Source organism: Schistocerca serialis, chromosome 10, assembly GCF_023864345.2.
Source record: "Schistocerca serialis cubense isolate TAMUIC-IGC-003099 chromosome 10, iqSchSeri2.2, whole genome shotgun sequence".
NCBI classification, from domain to species: domain Eukaryota; kingdom Metazoa; phylum Arthropoda; class Insecta; order Orthoptera; family Acrididae; genus Schistocerca; species Schistocerca serialis.
Window position 1 is genome coordinate 129426073 of NC_064647.1, and position 24651 is coordinate 129450723.

Consider the following 24651-nt stretch of genomic DNA (forward strand, 5'->3'; position numbering starts at 1 on the left):
GTTTTCTTAAGTAAATAACCATTTCAAGGGATTTCTTGTCTTTAGAATAACAAAATGTACTCATTGATTTTTTTTTTCCATTTAAGGAGGGTAGGACGTCAAACGGGCCCCTTCGAGCAGGAGAGGCACCACACGACATTTTAATTTCCACTGTCTATACTTTTACAAATAAATTCATAAAACTCTGTCAGCATGACCAGGAAGGATTCAGAATTTACACCCATAGCAGTGTAAGTTCGAAAACATAACGAAATAATTTTTTTACATGTGAAATTTCATCATTTTTTTCACTTACACATTTGTTGCTATAGGTACACTTTCCTTCATAAGTAAAAGAGATTCTTCGATGAATTTTGCGCAGCATACAAACCATAATTGAAGGTGTATGAAACTCCAGAATTTTCAAAATCTATTAAAAACTGTTTTAAAAATTGAGGTAATTAACTATAAAATTTGTGTTTTTTCTAATCATGAAGTTTAAAATATAACAGCTCATTGGTTTTCTTAGAAATTAAATAAATTCCAGAGTTTCATACACCTGTAAGTATGGTATGTATGCTGTGCAAAACTCATCGAAGAATCTCACTAACTTATGAAGAAAAGTGTACCTACAGCAACAAATGCAGCCATTAGTAAGTGAAAAAAAATGATGAAATTTCACACCTAAAAAAATTTATTTTATTATGTTTTCGAACTTCCACTGCAATGAGAGTTAATCCTGAATTCTTTCTGGTTATGCTGACAAAGTTTTATGAATTTATTTGTAAAAGTATTGACACTGGAAATTAAAATATGCTGTGATGCCTCTCCTGCTCCAAGTCGGCCCGTTTGACGCCCTACCCCCCTTAAAAGACTTTCACTTTTGGAATAACTGCCCCAGGAGGCTATGTGTGATGTTTTTTCTTTATGTCCCATTCGTGGATAAGCGGTCAGTGTAAAAATAATCAAATTATGTCATTTCTGTTACATGTTTATTCTTTCACGCAAGAATATCATAAGCAAATATAATATTTGATTATGAAATAAGAACCAACCAGTTGCATATAACAAATTTCATTCCTGGACCGGTATTACATTGCATTGTATTGAACTGGGGACCTAGAAACGACGGAGAGGCTTCGTTCCCGCCGTAGCCCTCAGTGTTTCACAACCCCACAACAGGCTAAGTAGTCCACCCACCCCACCGTCGCCTCACACCGAACCCAGGGTTATTGTGCGGTTCGGCTCCCCGTTGGCCTCCCCGGGAACATCTCGCACCAGACGAGTGTAGCCCCTATGTTTGCGTGGAAGAGTGATGGTGGTGTACACGTACGTGGAGACAGTGCTTGCGCAGCAATCGCCGACATAGTGTAACTGAGGCGGAATAAGGGGCACCAGCCCGCATTCGCCGAGACAGATGGAAAACCGCCTAAAAACCATCCACAGAACTGGCCGGCACACCGGACCTCGACACTAATCTGCCGGTTGGATTCCTGCCGGAAAGCAGTGCGTTAGACCGCACGCGCAGACTGGTATTACATTACTGGAATAGGCATTTCATGATTCTTTTCGCTAACTTCGTCACATGAACTTGTGTCCTTTGCCACATACTTTCTCTTGTTGTCATACCTCAGTCTTTCTGTGACCCTCTTTTCACCAGATCTGCACAATTGACAAGAGGTCTTTCCATAAAACGTTTACAATGATGGAGGAGGAGGAGGATATTGGTGTTTAACGTCCCGTCGACAACGAGGTCATTAGAGACGGAGCACAAGCTCGGATTAGGGAAGGATGGGGAAGGAAGTCGGCCGTGCCCTTTCAAAGGAACCATCCCGGCATTTGCCTGGAGTGATCTAGGGAAATCACGGAAAACCTAAATCAGGATGGCCGGACGCGGGATTGAACCGTCGTCCTCCCGTTACAATGAGTTTTAGTAAGTCTGGCATATTGATTCGCACATTCACACGACCGCTGTTCCAGAAATTTTGGGTGCTCAGACAGTTAAATAGGGGGTGGGGGGGGGGGGGCAGTGACCATATCGAATCCCACATGGCGCGGGATTAGCCGAGCGGTCTAAGGCGCTGCAGTCATGGACTGTGCGGCTGGTCCCGGCAAAGGTTCGAGTCCTTCCTCGGGCATGTGTGTGTGTGTGTGTCTGTCCTTAGGATAATTTAGGTTTAGTAGTGTGTAAGCTTAGGGACTGATGACCTTAGCAGTTAAGTCCCATAAGATGTCACACACATTTGAACTTTTTTTTTTAATCCCACACAACATAGGGCCTCATACTGTTCAAGAAGGTTCTACTGACTGTGCTACATATCTTTTACAATTCTTTGAACGCCATTGTAATAACTAACTTTTCTTCTTTTTCAGACCTCAAGAGAAGCTATGCCGTGCGGATATGTGACTCACCGGAGTGCATCAGATCGGGTAAGCTTCATAAAATGTTAGGAGTTCCGGTGATTGATTCAAAGCCACACCACACGTGAAGTAGATTTACGGAGGTGGCCACTCACATCAAGTAATTTCAAACGGTCAGTGACGGAAATGTAAACGATGCGAGTTATGTGGAAAAGTGTTAAAGAAAGTTAATAAAACTAAAAGAGAACAATCGTTACTTGCATATTCTGCATGACGTCCCAGACATCAGCCCACAGTTACGGCAGTATTTTTCGCAAAAATTTAACTAAGGTTGCCTGTGGTGACGGTAAATCTATCCTAATGAGAATTTCCCGTAGGTTATTGTGATTCCGCGTTGAGAAAGACCGTAAAGCTTCGGTAGCTCACCATACGCCTGGGAATGATAGTGAGCGCAACGTTATGCCTACCATTTTTACGATTAGTGAAAGAAGTTTCCTCGTGGTATATTCACAGTGATTCAGCTTAAGCATTTCGGCTGAAATATTTGCGGAACCGTGTAAAGTATGCTAAATCTGTTTGCTTCCAGATGAAATGAGGAAAAGTCGAAACTAAGTATGGTACCGCGTCACATTACAAAAATTTTTATTGAAGAAACGAACGTTCCCGCCACGGCCTACAATGGTCGTCTTCTGGATCAACTGGTGTGTTTTAGCGGTGCAGTGTCACTTATATTTTATTATTACTGTTCAATGAGCGTGATATTACGTCTCAGCTTCGAAAGATCGTTGTTGTGATTTGTATCTTGAGATGGGAGGAGTACGAACTTTATTGTAACGGGCTACTACGATAAAGAGAGTAAGGACGATCTTTTAAAAGTGAAACGTACTGGCGTGTTCAATGATCAGTTGTAACGAAATATAAGTGACTCTGCGCCGCTAAAACACACCGGTAGCTCAGAAGAAAGTCCCTCTAATTGGTTTTTTTTTTTCATTACGGCACCGTACCGAACGTAACCCCTCCTTACATATCAGGTCTTTTTTGAAACTAAAATTTATTCTAGAATGAGATTTTCACCCTGCAGGGAAGTGTGCGCTGATATGAAACTTCCTGGCAGGTTAAAACTGTGTGCAGGATCGAGACTCGAACTCGGGACCTTTTCTTTCGCGGTGTAGTGCTCCACGAACTTTTTTTTTAATTATTATTCAATATGTTCGTAGTTGATCGCTGTGTTTGGTCGTTGCGGACATTATAGGATAGCCGTTCAAGTTCGTTGTTGTTTCTTGCACTCAGTTTTGTATTACAGAGGCCAACCAGCTCTCTGACCGAACACGCTGAGCTACCGTGCCGGCTAAAATAGTACCGTCCAGGTTAGTTTTGAACTCACGATCCTAGGTACAACAGTTCAGTATTATAACCACTATACCACAGTGCTACTCACCAACTGAGCTATCCAAGCACGACACACGATCCGTCCTCACAGCTTCAATTCTGCCAGTACCTCGTCTCCTGCCCTCGACACTTCGCAGAAGCTCTTCTGCGAACCTAGCAGAACTAGCACTCCTGGAAGAAAGGATATTGTGGAGACAAGACCTAGCCACAGCCATGGCCATGAACAATTCCCATATTTGATATAAAATCACGAACTCTAATTTTAAAGGAGAAAAATTAAAGAAAAGAATAATAAGAGTCAATCGAATAGAGTATTATATGCAAAGTAGCAAGGGGCTTTATTCAAAGAGTTTCTAACAAACGTCCCTTAACCCAAACAGCTATTCTTAACGTCTCTAGCGTATGTGAGTTTTTAGCGTCAGGGTGTCTTCAGCGTTTGAGATTTTAGTGCCCGACCTTTTAGCGCTGGAGTCCTGAATATTCGCGTCTCGTAAGCTCGTATGCCGCGGCGTGAAATGGTTGAACTCGTTGGAACCCGGTCTAATTAAAATTAAATTTCTTTCACTTTCGATTGTAGAACCTGTTTGGACATTATCGGGCTTAAGTATGACCATTCATCGCAGTGAATCATATCGAAGAAACAGTGTTGATAAAAACCGAGTTAATGAAAACTATAGCGTCCTACCACTTCGAACACAGTATCACGAGAAGTGAACCGTATGTTTGATTCTCTCTAGAAAATTTTTGTCTTAGCTTAAGAGCCAACACCACGTTACGAGTGGAGGCCGAAATGTACGCGTTTTAGTTCACGCAGGCTGGCGTGAGGAGGGAAGGACTATACTGACGTGAGGTCTGGAACATGACAAGGAATTAGAATTCAGAAAGCGGATATAATTAGTTTGATACTTGACTTTAATCCATTAATGATGAACGTCGCTCTTGACGGTACATCATTCGCAATATTATCTGTTCAGAATACATTCTTGAAGATAGTAATTATAGTAACTGAATATGGCGCCTTGCTAGGTCGTAGCAAATGACGTGGCTGAAGGTTATGCTAAACTGTCGTCTCTGCAAATGAGAGCGTATGTAGACTGTGAACCATCGCTAGCAAAGTCGGCTGTACAACTGGGGCGAGTGCTAGGGAATCTCTCTAGACTAGACCTGCCGTGTGGCGGCGCTCGGTCTGCAATCACTGATAGTGGCGACACACGGGTCCGACGTATACTAACGGACCGCGGCCGATTTAAAGGCTACCACCTAGCAAGTGTGGTGTCTGGCGGTGACACCACAATAATAATAATAGTTAGTTCAATATTAACATTAAAGGGAATAATTTTCAATTGACAAAACTTCGTGGTGTGTTAAATGAACCCTGTGACCTTTGAAGGAAGTAGTTCAGTGAACATGGGCTACGCAAATCAAAGCTACCAATTCATTTTGAAACGCGAATCGGCCGCATAGTAACTGTTAATGAGATTCTTAGGCGGTAACCGCTGAACAACGCGGTTAGCCGACGGTAATAATTTGAATTTAAACTGATTGATCAACAAATATTCAGTGAAATGTCACGTGGTGTTGTGTCGCCTCGCTTTCGCGTGAAGAATACTGGCTTGGCAGGGAAATGGGACATTACACTTTCACCGATGGTGGGAGTGCCAGTATGCATTAATAGAGACGTCACACGTACTCAGTAAAAGCAGTCAACTCCTCTGGCCCCGAAAGCCTACACAGATATATAAACGATGTACAGTCTCTCTTCACAGCAGAGATAGCGATATTAATTTCGCTGTTTCAACGGAAATACGCCAATTTCTGCCACTATCGTTTTACGAATTATCTGTTCTGAACATGAAATAGATTGCTGTGTTGAGCGCGAGTTTTTCTTTTCATACACAAGTAAGGAAATACGTCACGTCGGACAAGGAGGAAACAGTCTTGTACTCCCATAAACTGGTAGAAAAGTGAGGCAGAGGATACGTAGCTTTCATTCCGTTCGTGTTGTCCAAGTCTTCCGAGAGCCGGTTACTTTGAAAAAGTAATATACAGGGCGTATGAAAAATGTATGGCACAAACTGCAGAATACTTTTCTCTCACGCAGACGAAGAAATTATGTTATATGAACATGGGTGTGGAAACGCTTTGTTTCCATGTTACAACTCATTTCATCTAACTCATTAATCATGGGAAACACACAAGAACAGAACGTTAGAATCATGAGATTACTGAAATGTCCGACTCCACCCGTCTGCTTTGACCCAGACGTCATCAATACGGCGGAAGTGGCTATTCTAAGCGTCTCCAATATGGCGCCTATGATGTCACTACATACACACGGCAACAAACACGAAGATACGTACAAATACGACAATAACATCCCCCTCCAAAAATACAATCAAACTAACGGGGCAGCAGCGGGAAATTGGGGGTTTTAGGGAGGAGACAAGCTAAATGCAACAGTAAAAAAAAGACACACCACCATCCCAAAACACAAAAATGACGAACAAAAATAATTTACAAAATCTACAGGAATCAGACACTTCCCTTGACCTGTATAGGTCAACCATAAGTATTGATACGAAAAAACTACCACCTACAACTACGAAAAACAAAAACAAAACCACAACACCTTAAAAGTTCAAAAGCCAAACATCCCTACGTAAATTAAGATACATTCAGTACACAATAAATACACAAAAAACACAAAAAGACGACATCAGAAAGCACAACCAAGTCATAAACTCCGCGTTGTAATGGCGTCACACACCAAAACACCCTTAAGTCCTGGGTCCAAGCAGACGGGTGGAATCGGACGCTTCCGTTGACCCCTCTTGGTGACGTCTGGTTATGTTGTGCACCGCCAGTGTTTTGTTTTACACGTCCCTGTTGCCATGCGATGAAGGTCATCTCTTGTTTACAGGTAACATCAACTGCTCCAGCGATCAGTACAACCGTTGAAAGCACTTGGGTTACTATGTACAGTTAATCACAGACTTGGCTCGTGTCGTGACGGTGTACACAAATGCAGACATGGCACATTCCCATTTGATGTATGGATTAGCTGACGGCAATGACGCTCGCGCTCAACCTTTGTACCGGGAAAGATTTCCCAGTCGGAGGTGCCCAATGGCCCAATTCCCTAGCCCCCACGCTCTTCAGACCTTAACCCGCTGGACTCTTATCTGTGTAGCCATTTGAAAGCTTTTGTGTACAGAACCCCAGTAGAAGATGTTCAGAGTCTCCGTGTACGTATCATGTAATTCTGCGAAACCATACTCAGTACTCCAGGAATACATTATCGCATCCTTGATTCGCTGTGCCGGCGGGTTTATGCATGTATCTTTGCACACGGAGGGCATACTCAACATCTCCAGTGAGAAAAAGTTGCATTTAGTATTCTAAGACGTCATGGTCTCCTGACCTTCATTGCTTACATATTCCTCCCTCACAATCATATTCCGCATATCAAGACGCTTCATTCGAACCCAAACTCGATAAGACAAAGTCAGTGTTGTATGAATTCATGTAAACGATATGCAAATAACTAGTAAATCGCAAATCCGCTCCGAGATTGAATTACTCGCAGCTGGCGTACACTCACACATTCAAGACATGAAGGTCACAGGGGCTTTTAGTTTGGGAGACACCAACCACACAACAGGATGCTGGTCCCTTCAGAGGACGGGTCAACCTAGACCGCCCGTGGAGCGGACAGCGTTTGCCCAAGTGAAAGGAAGAACGACCCCATGTTCGGCTTAAAAGCAAATTCCGCTACATTTTGTGGGAGCACCCAGCCTACGCATTCTTTACAAATATAGCACACAGTTTCAGAGATTTTCACAGGGAGACAGCAATCGCCAAACGCCGACGCTACTGATTTCCAGATTGGTCGCCTTAAACGAAACATCATTCTCCCATTCTAGAAGAGCAATGCTGATTGGCAGACGATATGTCTGATGCCTTGAGCTGAAGGAGTAATGGAAGCGACCAAAAGATATACCCCTTCACGTCTGGCGTGGAGAGGGACCGTTCTGTTCTCGCTCTTGGAGCGAGAACACATAACGAGAGCGTGTGCGCTCGTAGGTGTACTCAAAGAGCGAGGAACAAGTCTCTCCTCAGTACTTCACTGGGAGAGCACCTCTGTTGAGTGCAAATCAGAGTGCGACTCTGTATTGAGTCTTTGCAATTAAGCGTTGTTCACTATGGTGGCTGCCACACTTATTGTGCCGGGTGAACGGACAGAGTTATAGTTAAACGCCTGCCAGTGAATTTTTGAGTGGCATCGTGATGGACTGGTTATATGACCGGTGTACAACGTCAATAGTTAGACTAGGGGTGAATAGGAGTCCTTGACTTCATCAAGGCATAGGGAGAGTTTGATTGGCGAAGGTCAATCCAGATAGAACGAGAGTTCTCTTATTTGTCAGCAGCGAGCGGCGCAGACGGCAGTCATCGCAGCTTACAATATTGTGCGCTACAGCTCTTGTGAGCCCCATATTTCCTCCACAGCAGTACACTTCACTGCATTTCACACGCGACAGCCTCGACCATACCTAGCAACACTATAACGGATAATTATTCAAGTTGAGTAGGCGCGGCTCTCAGCCATTCCGCTAAGTCAATAACAATCTTAAACTTTGTATAGAAATTTCATTAGCGAAACCTATCCTTGAGACGTAACTTCACATTCTGAAAAGAACCCGGAAATAACTTGTTCAGTTCATAACTAAAGGTGCCATTGTGATTTCTCAGAATTTTAGCAAAATAAATAATAATTATCGTTAGTTTCATGTTTTTCTTACACTAACTAGCACTACTCCAGTACCCAAGTATCCCACTAGTTACGTAAGAAATTTTGTCAATTTTTGTGTCATTTCCTTACAGCGGACGACTCCAGAAGATATTTATTGCTGAAAGTTTTTCATGCATTTCTCTGTAGAACATTAGGAGCGTCCGTCTGACTTCTGTAGTAGTGTGGGGGTGGACACTGCATCTTGCAGGGGCCACAGGGTAAAGGGTACATCTCAGATTAATCCGTTGCGCAGAATGACAGAATAGCACCCACACGCTCACAGTATGCTGGTGCGTTCTATTCCTGTTTGTTTCCCATGGTTAATGAATTGGAGAAAATGATTTGTAACATGGAAACAAAGCGTTTCCAGACCAATGTTCATATGACATAATTTCTTCGTCTATGTGTGAGGAATGTGTCCTACAATTTCTGCCGCACATTTCTGTTACACCCAGTGTTTACAGAGAATGCAGAAAGACGTTGAAGAGGACAGTTGAATTTTACGCACAGAGGTATTACGACAGACAGCGTACAGCAAGAATGATAATACAAGAAATCTGCAAAAAATTATTACTGGAATTGCACCGGAGTACTATGCAATACGATAAGGACAAAACCTGCAACAGGCGAGGCGAACGAAAGAGATGTTCTGACAGCTGTTGTTTATAATACGCATGTCGGCTCCAGAGAAACTAGTAGTGCCTCTAGAATAAGTCAGGCCGGTGCTGTTCGCAATTCTCTATCACGCGGCACTTCACCAGCAGATTAACCAGCGATCCTACGGAAAACGTATGGAATTCTGTCCATCGGTTCTGATTCGACGTTAGGACGACAGGTTCTTCCACAGACTACTCTCTTAACTGATAATAATAAAGTTGAAAATTTTCAAGTCTGCTGATTGTAAGTTGATTGGTTGTTTGGGTGAAGAGACCAAACAGCGAGGTTATCGGTCTCATAGGTTTAGGGAAGGATGGGGAAGGAAGTCGGCCGTGCCCTTTCAAAGGAACCATCCCGGCATTTGCCTGGAGTGATTTAGGGAAATCACGGAAAACCTAAATCAGGATGACCGGACGCGGGAGATTGTAAGTTCTTCTACTAGTTAACGAAAGTTCTTGGCAAAATAAATGTTTTACAATAGGTAGTGTTAAGTTTATAATTGCTACTTAATTGCTGTTTAACCTGAGTTCTTGTTGTTCGAGATATTCTGCCATCAGCACTATGGCGTGGGGAGGACTGATTTCCTTAAAATAAGTATTGACATTTCATTTCTGCTCTTTTGAACGTATAACGTTCAGAGAAAACAACTTTCTCTTTCGCAGCTTTGATCGAACTTTTACAACACCACTGAGCAAAGTTTCCGGAAAATTTGGTTATGGCACTCGTCGTGTTCTCCTCGTAAATGAAATGCTGTTTAATCAACTTCTCATGGGTGGGATTTACATTCATATAATATTTCTTAAAAGATATAATAGCCGCCGTTGACTGTATGAAAATTTTATTATTACGATTGCAATTTCGGCCTTAGGGCCATTTTCAAGTAACACTTAGATCAACATGTTGTCAGTGCACCTGAGCTTTATTTGTGATAGATAATTAGAACAAGGCTGACACTGAAACTTCCTGTCAGATTAAAACTATGTGCCGGACCGAGACTCGAACTCGAGACCTTCGCCTTTCGCGGGCAAGTGCTCTACCAACTGAGCTACTCAAGCACGACTCACGGCCCGTCCTCATAGCTTTACTTCTGCCAGTACTTCGTCTCCTACCTTCCAAATTTGCCCGCGAAAGGGAAAGGTCCCGAGTTCGAGTCTCGGTCTAGCACACAGTTTTAATCTGCCAGGAAGTTTCATATCAGCGCACACTCCGCTGCAGAGTGAAAATCTCATTCTGGAAACATCCCCCAGGCTGTGGCTAAGCCATTTCTCCGTAATATCATTTCTTTCAGGAGTGCTAGTTCTGCAAGATTCGCAGGAGAGCTTCTACAAAGTTTGTAAGGTAAGAGACGAGGTACTGGCAGAATTAAATCTGTGAGGACGGGGCGTGAGTCGTGCTTGGGTTGCTCGGTTGGTAGAACACTTGCCCGCGAAAGGCAAAGGTCTCGAGTTCGAGTCTCGGTACGACACACAGTTTTAATCTGCCAGGAAGTTTCATATCAGCGCACACTCCGCTGCAGAGTGAAAATGTCATTCTGGATGGTAACACTGACAATTCAGCACATATTTAACAACAAATTACGATGTAATAAGTATTGTATTAATCGGATCTTGGGGGACTCTCGCATTCAAAACGCTGCATTTTGACTCATGTCAGATAGTCTTATATTCTGACAGAATGTAACGATTGCAGTATTACTTGAAAATGCCCCTACGGCCGAAATTGCAATCGTAATAATAAATTTTTCATACAGTCAACGGTGACTATGATTTCTTTTAAGAAATGCTATTTGGAAGTCGAGAAATATATCACGTACCTACCTTCATCTACAGCTTCCGGTACCTCACATCTGAGTCGCGTAACTGTAACGCGTGTTGGTTGCAGCGGCGAATCTGAAGCGCTCCATGGACCCTACTGCGGACCCCTGCGACGACTTCTACCGCTACACGTGCGGCGGCTGGCCGAGAGACCACCCCATACCGGGGGCGGCGTACGCGCACAGCTGGTTCGACGAGCGGGCGGACCGCGTCCAGATGGAGATACGGGGTGAGCTGCTTCACGATTATTGTTCAAAAATGATCAAATGTGTGTGAAATCTTGTGGGACTTAACTGCTAAGGTCATCAGTCCATAGGTTTACACACTTTTTTTTTTCTTTTCTGTCATCAGTCTACCGACTGGTTTGATGCGGACCGCCACGAATTCCTTTCCTGTGCTAACATCTTTATCTGAGAGTAGCACTTGCAACCTACGTCCTCAATTATTTGCTTGACGTATTCCAGTCTCTGTCTTCCTCTACAGTTTTTGCCCTCTACAGCTCCCTCTAGTACCATGGAAGTCATTCCCTCATGTCTTAGCAGATGGCCTATCATCCTGTCCCTTCTCCTTATCAGTGTTTTCCACATATTCCTTTCCTCTCCGATTCTGCGTAGAACCTCCTCATTCCTTACCTTATCAGTCCACCTAATTTTCAACATTCGTCTATAGCACCACATCTCAAATGCTTCGATTCTCTTCTGTTCCGGTTTTCCTACAGTCCAAGTTTCACTACCATACAATGCTGTACTCCAGACGTACATCGTCAGAAATTTCTTCCTCAAATTAAGGCCGGTATTTGATATTAGTAGACTTCTCTTGGCCAGAAATGCCTTTTTTGCCATAGCGAGTCTGCTTTTGATGTCCTCCTTGCTCCGTCCGTCATTGGTTATTTTACTGCCTAGGTAGCAGAATTCCTTAACTTCATTGACTTCGTGACCATCAATCCTGATGTTAAGTTTCTCGCTGTTCTCATTTCTACTACTTCTCATTACCTTCGTCTTTCTCCAATTTACTCTCAAACCATACTGTGTACTCATTAGACTGTTCATTCCGTTCAGCAGATCATTTAATTCTTCTTCACTTTCACTCAGGATAGCAATGTCATCAGCGAATCGTATCATTGATATCCTTTCACCTTGTATTTTAATTCCACTCCTGAACGTTTCTTTTATTTCCATCATTGCTTCCTCGATGTACAGATTGAAGAGTAGGGGCGAAAGGCTACAGCCTTGTCTTACACCCTTCTTAATACGAGCACTTCGTTCTTGATCGTCCACTCTTATTATTCCCTCTTGGTTGTTGTACATATTGTATATAGCCCGTCGCTCCCTATAGCTTACCCCTACTTTTTTCAGAATCTCGAACAGCTTGCACCATTTTATATTGTCGAACGCTTTTTCCAGGTCGACGAATCTTATTAAAGTGTCTTGATTTTTCTTTAGCCTTGCTTCCATTATTAGCCGTAACGTCAGAATTGCCTCTCTCGTCCCTTTACTTTTCCTAAAGCCAAACTGATCGTCACCTAGCGCATTCTCAATTTTCTTTTCCATTCTTCTGTATATTATTCTTGTAAGCAGCTTCGATGCATGAGCTGTTAAGCTAATAGTGCGATAACTCTCGCACTTGCCAGCTGTTGCCGTCTTCGGAATTGTGTGGATGATGCTTTTACACACTACTTAACCTAAATTATCCTAGGGACAAACACACACACACACCCATGCTCGAGGGAGGACTCGAACCTCCGCTGGGATCAGCCGCACAGTCCATGACTGCAGCGCCCCGACCGCTCGGCTAATCCCGCGCGGCTTCACGATTATTCTCACCACATCTGGTAGTAGTAGCTAGTAAGGTAGTAGCTTGCTCCGCGCATCAAGACCACGACAGAAGTTGTGATGTGGGACGTGACAACAGAACCACAAAGAACGCTTGTTTTGTTGTGGTTTTAGGTCCGAAGATGCAGGTCTCCATGCTATTCTAACTTGCGCAGGCCTCTTCATCTCCGAATCCTAGGAAGTTCTGGTCTTACGTTAAATCAGTAAGTGGCTCGAAACAGCATATCCAGACACTACGGGATGATGATGGCATTGAAACAGAGGATGACACGCGAAAAGCTGAAATACTAAACACCTTTTTCCAAAGCTGTTTCACAGAGGAAGACCGCACTGCAGTTCCTTCTCTAAATCCTCGCACAAACGTAAAAATGGCTGACATCGAAATAAGTGTCCAAGGAATAGAAAAGCAACTGGAATCATTCAATAGAGGGAAGTCCACTGGACCTGACGGGATACCAATTCGATTCTACACAGAATACGCGAAAGAACTTGCCCCCCTTCTAACAGCCGTGTACCGCAAGTCTCTAGAGGAACGGAGGGTTCCAAATGATTGGAAAAGAGCACAGATAGTCCCAGTCTTCAAGAATGGTCGTCGAGCAGATGCGCAAAACTATAGACCTATATCTCTTACGTCGATCTCTTGTAGAATTTTAGAATATGTTTTTTGCTCGCGTATCATGTCATTTCTAGAAACCCAGAATCTACTATGTAGGAATCAACATGGATTCCGGAAACAGCGATCGTGTGAGACCCAACTCGCCTTATTTGTTCATGAGACCCAGAAAATATTAGATACAGGCTCCCAGGTGGATGCTATTTTTCTTAACTTCCGGAAGGCGTTCGATACAGTTCCGCACTGTCGCCTGATAAACAAAGTAAGAGCCTATGGAATATCACACTAGCTGTGTGGCTGCATTGAAGAGTTTTTAGCAAACAGAACACAGCATGTTGTTATCAATGGAGAGACGTCTACAGACGTTAAAGTAACCTCTGGCGTGCCACAGGGGAGTGTTATGGGACCATTGCTTTTCACAATATATATAAATGACTTAGTAGATAGTGTCGGAAGTTCCATGCGGCTTTTCGCGGATGATGCTGTAGTATACAGAGAAGTTGCAGCATTAGAAAATTGTAGCGAAATGCAGGAAGATCTGCAGCGGATAGGCACTTGGTGCAGGGAGTGGCAACTGACCCTTAACATAGACAAATGTAATATATTGCGAATACATAGAAAGAAGGATCCTTTATTGTATGATTATATAATAGCGGAACAAACACTGGTAGCAGTTACGTCTGTAAAATATCTGGGAGTATGCGTGCGGAACGATTTGAAGTGGAATGATCTTATAAAATTAATTGTTGGTAAGGCGGGTACCAGGTTGAGATTCATTGGGAGAGTGCTCAGAAAATGTAGTCCATCAACAAAGGAGGTGGCTTACAAAACACTCGTTCGATCTATACTTGAGTATTGCTCATCAGTGTGGGATCCGTACCAGGTCGGGTTAACGGAGGAGATAGAGAAGATCCAAAGAAGAGCGGCGCGTTTCGTCACCGGGTTATTTGGTAACCGTGATAGCGTTACGGAGATGTTTAATAAACTCAAGTGGCAGACTCTGCAAGAGAGGCGCTCTGCATCGCGGTGTAGCTTGCTCGCCAGGTTTCGAGAGGGTGCGTTTCTGGATGAGGTAACGAATATATTGCTTCCCCCTACTTATACCTCCCGAGGAGATCACGAATGTAAAATTAGAGAGATTAGAGCGCGCACGGAGGCTTTCAGACAGTCGTTCTTCCCGCGAACCATACGCGACTGGAACAGGAAAGGGAAGTAATGACAGTGGCACGTAAAGTGCCCTCCGCCACACACCGTTGGGTGGCTTGCGGAGTATCAATGTAGATGTAGATGTAGAATAACTACTGCAGCCTACATCCTTCTGAACCAGCTTGCTGTACTTATCTGTAAGTCTTCCTCTACTATTTTTACCCCCTATACTTCACTCCAAACGTTAAATTGGTGTTCCCCTGTCAAATTGATTCGATATTTTCAGATTTCTAGAAGGCTTTAGACACCTTTCCTCACAAGCGTTTGCTAACAAAACTGCATGCATACGGAGTATCGCCACAGTTGTGCGCCTGGATTCGTGATTTCCTCTCAGAAAGGTCACAGTTCGTAGTAATAGACGGAAAGTCATCGACTAAAACAGGAGTAATATCCGGCGTTCCCCAAGGAAGTGCTATAGGCCCTGTGTTGTTCCTGATCAATATTAACGACATAGGAGACAATCCGAGTAGCCGTCTTAGATTGTTTCCAGATGATGCTGTCATTTACCGTCTTGTAAAGTCATCAGACGATCAAAACGACTTGCAAAATTATTTAGATAAGATATCTGTATGGTGCGAAAAGTGACAATTGACCCTGAATAAGGAAAAGTGTGAAGTTATTCACATGAGTACTAAAAGAAGTCAGCTAAATTTCGATTACGCGATAAGTCACACAAATCTGAATGCTGTAAATTCAACTAAAGACTTAGGGATTACAATTACAAATAACCTAAAATGGAACGATCATATGGATAATACGAGGGCTATCCACAAAGTACATTACATTTTGGAATTAAAAATAAATAAAGTATTGGAAATCTTTTTTATTATATACAGATGAAAGCTACACTTAAATAATACGTTTCTACATAGTTGCCATTTAAATTAAGGCACTTATCGTAGCAATGGACGAGCTTGGAAATTCCTTTGTCGTAAAATTCGGCCGCCTGTGCCTTCAACCACGTGGTTAATCAGTAACCCGGTAGAAATACGATATTTGTGGATTTCCTGGAAAGAGGCACTACAATAAACTCTCAAAGGTATTTCCAAACTCTGCACAACCTCAGAAGAGCTATACAAAACAAGCGTAGGGGAAAGTTGGGCTCAAAGATCTTGCTGATTCACGACAACGCCCGGGCCCACACGGCAAATGCCACTCGTGAAGTTCTCGAATCTTTTAAGTGGGAGTTGTTTCCTCATCCGCCGTACAGTCCCGACCTGGCACCGAGCGACTTCCACTTATTCCCAGCAATGAAGAAGTGGTTGGCTATGCAGCGTTTTGATGACGACGCACAGCTTCAAGAAGAGGTAACCACGTCGTTGAAGGCGCAGGCGGCCGAATTTTACGACGTAGTGTGGCTTTCATCTGTATATAATAAAAAGATTTTCCAATACTTTATTTATTTTTAATTCCAAAACGTAATGTACTTTGTGGATAGCCCTCGTATTGTGGGAAGAGCAAACCAAAGACTGCGATTCATTGGTAGAACACTTAGAGGTGCAACAGGTCTACTAAAGAAACTGCTTACACCACGCTTTTCCACCCTATTCTGGGGTATTACAGTGCGGGGTGGGACCCGCATCAGGTGGGACTGACGAATGACATCGAAAAACTACAAAGAAGGGCAGCTCGTTTTGTATTATCGCGAAATAGGGGAGATAGTGTCAGAGACATGATACGTGAACTGGAGTGGCAATCATTAAAACAAAGGCGTTTTTCGTTGCGGCGGGATCTTCTCATGAAATTTCAATCACCAGTTTCCTCCTCTGATTGCGAAAACATTCTGTTGGCACCCACCTACATAGGGAGAAATTATCATCACGATAAAATAAGAGAAATCAGGGCTCGCACAGAAAAATTTAAGTGCTCGTTTTCTCGCCTGCCGTTCGAGAGTGGAACGGTAGAGAGACAGCATAAAGATGGTTCATTGAACCCTATGCCAGCACTTTATTGTGAATAGCAGAGTAATTACGTATATGTAGATGTAGATGTCTCCGAATGTGTCGTATCAACCGATCCCTTCTTTTAATCGAATTATGTTATAAATTTCTTTTCTCCTCAGTTTCATTAGTTATGTCACATACGCATCTAGTCTTAAAAATTCTTCTGTAGCACCACGTTTGAAAAGTTTTTACTTTCTTCCTGTCTGAGCTGTATATCGCCCAAGTTTCACTTCTATATATGGCTGAACTCCATACGAATACTTTCACAAAAAGCTTCCTAACACATCTATATTCGATGTTAGCAGATTTCTCTTCTTCAGAAACGATCTTTGTGACATTGCCAGTCTACATTTTATATCGCCTCTACCTCGGCTAACATCAGTTACTTTAATGACGTAATACTAAAACAGATCTACTACTTTACTTGTCTCGTTTCCTAATCCAATTCCCTCATCATCGCCTGATTTAATTTCGCTACATTCCATTGTCCTTGTTTTGCTTTGCCTATGTTCATCTTACAATCTCCTTTCAACAGACAACCCGCTTTTTTCAACAGCTCTTCCAAGTCCTTTGGTGTCTCTGATATAATTACCACGTCATGGGCGAACTTCGAAGGTTTTGTTTCTTCTCCCCGGACTTTAATTTCTACTCCACATTTTGCTTTGGTTTTCTTTACTGCTAGTCAATGTACAGATTGAATTACGTCATGGATGGGTTGCAACTCTGTCTCACTCCCTTTTCAACCACTTCTTCCCTTTCATCCCTTCGACTGTTATAACTGTCATCTGTTTGGCTGGTTCAAATGGCTCTGAGGACTATGGGACTTAACATCTGAGGCCATCAGTCCCCTAGAACTTAGAACTAAAACCTAACTAACCTAAGGACATCACACACATCCATGCCCGAGGCAGGATTCGAACCTGCGACCGCAGCGGTCGCGCGGTTCCAGACTGAAGAGCCTAGAACCGCTCGGCCACACCGGCCGGTCTGTCATCTGTTTCTCGACCCTTATATATAGAACTAAAAATAACAAAATAGATAACAATGATTACACGCTGATCATTTGTTGTATTTTCCACTATGGTGCAGAGCGAGGAGTGAAAGAGAAACAGCTTTAATCTAGGTTTGCGAACAATTCTACAATATCTAAGACATTTTATTGAGCAGCCGGCCGTTATTACCGAGCGGTTCTAGGCGCTTCAGTCCGGAACCGCGCAGCTGCTACAGTCGCAGGTTCGAATCCTGCCTCCAGCATGGATGTGTGTGATGTCCTTAGTTTAGTTAGGTTTAAGTAGTCATAAAAATAGGGGGCTGATGACCTCAAATGTTAAGTCCCATAGTGATAAGAGCAAAAAAAAAATTATTTGATGGGTAGATTAATAAAGAGTTTATGACTGCGTATTTGAAACGTTTCTGTACAAAAGTTGTTCTTTCGACAGTCAAAGTTGACAATTTCACTATTATTTACTTGATGGCTTGATCACTCTTGCTTCAATTATTGTCACCTCAGCTGGCGATTATATCCGTGACACCCTGTCCCCTATTTCGCAATAATACAAAACGAACTGCCTTTCTTTGAAATTTGTCGATATGCTTCGTCCATCTTATCTAGTACGGATCCCATACAGCGCAGTATAAATCCAGAGGGGGTGGACAAGAGTAATGTAGGCTGTCTCCTTAGTAGACCTTAACATCTTCTAAGCGTTCTGCGAACAAAACGCAGTCTTAGTTTTGCCTTCCCCACAACATTTTCTAACTGATCGTTCTAATTTAAGCTGTTCCTTTTTGTAACACCTAGGTATTCAAACGGATCGACTGACTTGAAATTTATATGAAGGGTTGAGAATGACATAATCCAAAGCCACAAAATGTAAATTTTTCTTGGGATGGTTTTAAAACTTCGAATAAATCTATAAATCGTATTTCAACTTTTCGGGTTTTTTGACAAAACTAGTTTATTTCTCTAATGTGTTAATACACATTTTTGCATAGTTATGTTGTGAATAAAGTTAAACATTGTTAATAAAAAAATATTTTTTCCTGGGTGACACAACATTGGGCTTTGGCCTGTCTCATACTAACTTTACACAAAGTTTACAAAAATTTGTGCATCAATATACAACATAACTTACAATGATAGTCACTACAGTGTTTCACACAATATAGCCATTATCTATCACCTCTGTTTCATTTTCATCGCTTTGTTCCTTTGATTCACTCAGACTGTTGAGGTATCCCTTCGAAACATCTGGTATGTATGGCATTAATGACATAACATCTTTGAATTTTTTGTCACATGTTGGAATGGGCTTTAAGTACTTCCTTGAGAGCTGGAACGGATTACTCTCCTGGTGTGCTCTTCCTTTTTTAGTGAATTTTCTGAATTCTTCAAATTCAGTGTACCGATACTTCACTTTTAAATGTGATGGGATTCCTTCATCAAAACGCCGGCCGTGGTGGCCAAGCGGTTGTAGGCGCTACAGTCTGGAATCGCGCGACCGCTACGGTCGCAGGTTCGAATCCTGCCTCGGGCATGGATGTGTGTGATGTCCTTAGATTAGTTAGGTTTAAGTAGTTCTAAGTTCTAGGGGACTGATGACCTCAGATGTTCCATAGTGCTCAGAGCCATTTGAACCATTTTTTTGAACCTTCATCAAAACGAAAAGTTTTCGTTTCAGAAAATCGGACTTGAGATCCATCATCATGTTTGTTCTTTTTTACAATATTTATCTGCAGGGATGTCAGATCTATAAAGTCTGCTTGCTTCATTTTAACGACTTAAAATGGCTTATTCTTGCACGATTCTTTAATGACTGTAACTCAATCATGAAGGATGTACACAGTGGGGTTTCTGTTCTTAACGTGCTTCTCAATTCGACCGAAATCTCGGTCACAGGGCAGTCGAGTCTGTCCAGCTTGTGGAAACCAATGTTCAATGGCTTTAAATTTTCCTGAACGCACTTAGTGATCTCTCTAGAGCAACAATTGCCCAGTTTTTGCCTTGGCCTCTGTATTTACCACTAATAATGTGAAGAATGTTTGCCTGAGAATTTTGTATTTCTAAGAATTTTATCAGACAGCTTCCTATCTCATGAGATCCACGCTTTGCTTCAGCTTCACTCCACACGAACATATGTCCCTTTTCAGACCCGCAATCATGAATACCAAAATTGTAAGTCCACAACTTCCTCTTATACAATGCAGGCCCAGATGTAAGACTTGGTGTTGAAAAGGTTTGTTGTAGATCAAAGGATATCTTACTTTCCCTAGCTAATTTGGAAAGCTGTGTAATCATATTTTGTCCAGCAGATGTTTGGTATGATGTAGGTCCCTTTCAATTTTTAATCTTCTTATAATATCTTCAGAGTTGGTCAACTGTGCATTTTTTATTTGAATTTGAAATTCGTCACAAACATGACATGTGTCTGAACGAGGCAATTTAAAACCAATATTAAAATCTTGGTTAAATATATCTTGAAATTTCGAAACTTTTACTTGTGGTGCATTATTTTCTTCACAATATTTCAAATAATGTTCTTGATATAATGAAGAAATGGAAATGTCATGGTCGAAGTACACTTTATCGGGGTTCTGTGAGCGGCTGTAGTGACTGGCATTCTTAGGTATATTATTTATGAAATTGTGAACTGTCTGAACTGCTTCTTGTGAAATTTTCCTTGACGGGTTCCCTTTTTTTCCTGGAAACAAAGAAAAAGAAAAAGTGATTTTAAAGGTAAATGCCCAGGTCAGACAAAATTTAGTGAATTTGTGTCTGAATATGATATGCAAAGAAAAACACTGGATAAATAAGCACAACAGAACAAAATTATGGTTTTTCTTGGAAGCGACATTAACTTCATCGTTAAATACCTCTTCTATCTTTTGAAGAAGTGGAGTGTCCCTCACGCAAGTACTTTTGTAAGTTCTTAAGGCGTCCTTGATTGTTCTGAAGCCCAAGCACACTTAAAAGTGCTTCTCTGCATACCAAAATATTACAGCCATTAACCTTAACCTGGTACGAAAAAGTGACCCTTCGCCGTGAAATTGTGCTTTTTCTTTTCATTGGGTACCTTAAAAAGTGAAATTTATTAATCAAAATAATAATATTTTATTTATAAAAAGTACATGATATAAAAATCAATTTCAAATTATCATTAATCATAGGTACCTCCTTTGCACTTGTTGCATCTTAATATTGCTTAGAAGGTAATTATTTTGGCAATTGAAATCACCCATCTACCAAAAAGAATTGAGTATCTGCTCTACACATTCACGAATTTTGCCCCAACACTTGTTTTTACATTTACATCCAGGAACAAGAATTTTAGCACCGACAGCCGCCTGGGATTAGCCGAGCGGTCTAAGGCATTGCAGTCATGGACTGTGCGGCAGGTCCCGGCGGAGGTTCGAGTCCTCCCTCGGGCATGGGTGTGTGTGTTTGTCCTTAGGATAATTTAGATTAAGTATTGTGTAAGCTTAGGGACTGATGACCTTAGCAGTTAAGTCCCATAAGATTTCACACACATTTTTGAGCACCAACAATTTGTCCTGTTTTATCAGATATGTACTGTCTGCCACAACTTCTACGACGAATACATTTTTTCTTTTTCCAATTTCTCATATTTCTCCTATTCTTTCTGCCTTTAGGTTCTGTAGCAGGTGATACTTCAGGAGACCTTTCACATACATCAGCATCCTAAGCCAAATAAAGTATTCAGAATGAGAAAGACCAAAGCCACTTTAACACATATACCAAACGTTAATATATTATACAAATAGGCTTATAATATTTAAATTATTACCAATAATGCAGTAATTAATAGAAGTAGAATTTGTTCATGATTCACATGTACATATTTTAATTAGCGAGTAGATAACAGTTATAATTACGCAATAATATTTCACTTTAATGCAGACCTAAGCCTCAATCTTTCAAATGTTTAAAAAGTAAGTATTTTAGACTTACCAATTCATTTTCAGATGAAAATTCATGAGAGGGGCAATAACTGCTGCCAGTGGACGAAATATAGTCTTCAGAACTAGCCATTTCTGTATCTGAATCTTCTTTTTCGCTTATCCATGGAAGTAGCCTCTTCTCTGGAAGCGCCATTGTACTGTGGCTTTGGGTTGTTTCAGATGCGAAAAAGACTGCTTCCTCACAGTATGAGAACAACAAGTTAAAATATTTACGCAGTAGCTTCCTCTGTTGAGGAATCAGAACTAACACGAAAAACGTATTTTGAGAAAAGTGCAGCTTTGGGCTATATCATTCTCGCCGCTTCAATGATTTTACGTGTAACCGAATTTCAAAGGATTCCTTTTAGTATTCGTTTAGATTACTTTATGCTTTTCATTATTTAGTGTCTATTTTCAATTTTCGCATCATGCAGGTTTCTTATCTAAATCATTTTGTAGCTGGTTTTCATAATCAGATTACATTAAGACGGTAAATGAAAGTATCATCTGCAAACTATCTAAGAGAGCTGTTCAGATTGTGTCCTAAATCGTTTACATAGATGCGAAACTATAACACATCCTTGGAGAACGCCAGATATCATTTCTGTTTTTCCCAATGACTTTTTATCATTTATCATGAACTGTAACTTTCTGACACAAAATCACAAATCCAACTCACAACTGAGACGATACTCCATAAGCATGCAATTTGATTAAAAGCTGCTTGTGAGTAACAGTGCCAAAAGCCTCCTGTAAATCTAAAAATATGAAATGTATGTGAAATCCCCCGTCGACAGCAGTCATTACTTCATGTGAATACAGGACCATTTGTGATTCACAAGAACAATATCCTCTGAACCTCCGTTTGCTGTGTCGAAAGATCGCTCTCTTCTAGGAAATTATTCATAATGGTCGAACACAACATATGTTCCAAAAACCTTGCTGCGTATCGACGTTAATAATATGGGCCTGTAATTTAGTGGATTACTGCTATTGCGTCTCTTGAATACTGGTGTGATATGTGCAGCTTTCCATTCTCTGGGTACGAAGTTTTCGTCGAGCGGGGATGTATGTGATTGCCAAGTATGGAGCTACGAGGATTGTCCAGAATGTAAGTTCCGATCGGTCGCTAAATGGAAACCACAGTGAAAATCAGAGACATTTTATTTGCAAGAATTAGCTACACTTTCCAGATACTTCTCTACGTAGTCGCCGCTCCCAGTTAGACATTTGTCAGAGCGTTATACCAAACTTCCAGCAACATCGTCATAGAAGGCAGCCGCCTGTGCTTTCCGATAGTTCTCTACGCTGCTGTATAGCGCGTAGCCTGCACGCAGGTGTTGTCTTCGTATCCAGCGTTTCATGTGAACAGAGATGATACTCAGGACGAGCCAATTAGGGCTGTGTTGTGGGCGATCGAACACTTCCCATCGAAAAGGCTGCAGGAGCGTCTTCACTGCCCCTGCAGAGTGCGGCTGAGAATTGCCAAGAAGAAGGAAGTGCGTGGCAGTTGCGTTAGGCGGGCTGCATTCATTAAGGCGAAGTCTCTCAGCGGGCCCTCCTACTTGGCGGGAGACATCGTTGTTCTAGGCACCTTTACTCTCTCACAGTGCGCTCACAACTGAAAAGAGCGTCTTGATGCGATCAACAGTCATACTAGAGACACTGTCCAACACATTTGTGCAAAGCTTCATCGGGTTTTCACTGTGGTGACCATTTCACGACCGATCACAACTTACTTTCTGGACAACCGTCGTACTACATCATAAAACTCTGATAGGAACCAGACTGGCATACAGTCTGGACCCGAAGACTGTCCTTCATTGATTTGAGCTGCTTCGCTACATAGAGGACTCCAGACCTACTTCTAAGTTACTCTTGTTGGCAGTTGTTCTCGATTCGAACTCTGGAACATTTACTTCGTCTTCTTTTGTGAAGGAATTTCGGAAAATCGTGTTTAGTAGCTCTGCCTTAGTGGACTTGTCATCAATAACAACACCATTGTTATCGCGCAGGGAAGGTGTTGACTGCGTCTTTCTGTTAGATTTCGAGAGAGAGTTACGTTGTGGAAACTGTTAAAAGCATCTCGCTTTGGATTACTTTTGAATGCATTATGGGAACAGCAGTGATCAATGTCTTGTAAATAATTACTATTAAAAACAGTCTTGATCACAATTTATTTTACAAGGTGACCGGTTTCGACCACCACTGTGGTCATCTTCAGACCATTGAGTAGGAACCCCTTTCTGTTGGAGAATCCTACTCAATGGTCTGAAGATGACCACAGTGGTGGTCGAAACCGGTCACCTTGTAAAATAAATTGTGATCAAGACTGTTTTTAATAGTAATTATCTCGCTTTGGAGTTTGCAGTAAATTTTGAGCTTCTGTAAAACTTCGACGATCTTGGGGATTCCACGTTCTTAAAAATTTGGCAATCTTTTTTAGTTTCTCCTGTAACAGTGCTTTGTTTTGTGTAGGATGGGAATCAGTACCATCTCTTATTAATTTATTTGGTAAATATCTCTCAATTGCCTCTGATAGTGTTGATTGGCGACTCCATGGAGTGTTCTGTGCACCACGACCAAATAGTGGATATAATTGGAAGGAGAACCAGCATTGATCGTTTTTTTTTTGTTTTATTATCCGCAAAATCGATTTTCGGTCACTTAGTGAGCATCCTCAGTGCTGTAATATAGAATTAAAATTGGTAGACACTGGTATCAACAAGCTTAGAGCGATCACATAAACTGAGCTCTAAGCTCTAAGCTTGTTGATACCAGTGCCTACCAATTTTAATTGTATATTACAGCACTGAGGATGATCACTAAGTGACCGAAAATCGATTTTGCAGATAATAAAACAAAAAAATTCGACCAATGCTGGTTCTCGTTCCAGTTATATCCGATAGTATTTCTTTCAACATACATTTGGTCTGCGGTTACACAGTTACTTGGAAGGAGTGGAAACAGTCTCTTAGGAAGGCGTCAAGTGTATATTTTTATTTGAGTTTTAAATAGAATCATTTCTTTAACATCTTCAACATTTTGTAGTCCTGTCTTCGTCAGTTGCATGTAATATTACGGTATACTGATAATTTTTACTTGTGGA

At 41.8% G+C, this 24651-nt stretch overlaps 1 protein-coding gene across 1 annotated transcript in view; it reads left to right on the forward strand.

Moving 5' to 3' along the window:
- The window catches only part of LOC126424605 (endothelin-converting enzyme homolog), a 324277-nt gene that overhangs the window by 8813 nt on the left and 290813 nt on the right, over positions 1-24651 (forward strand). Inside the window, exons 4-5 of the mRNA XM_050087344.1 lie at positions 2353-2409; positions 11060-11221. Coding sequence (XP_049943301.1) covers positions 2353-2409; positions 11060-11221 — 219 coding nt within the window. The remainder of the gene's footprint in view (positions 1-2352; positions 2410-11059; positions 11222-24651) is intronic.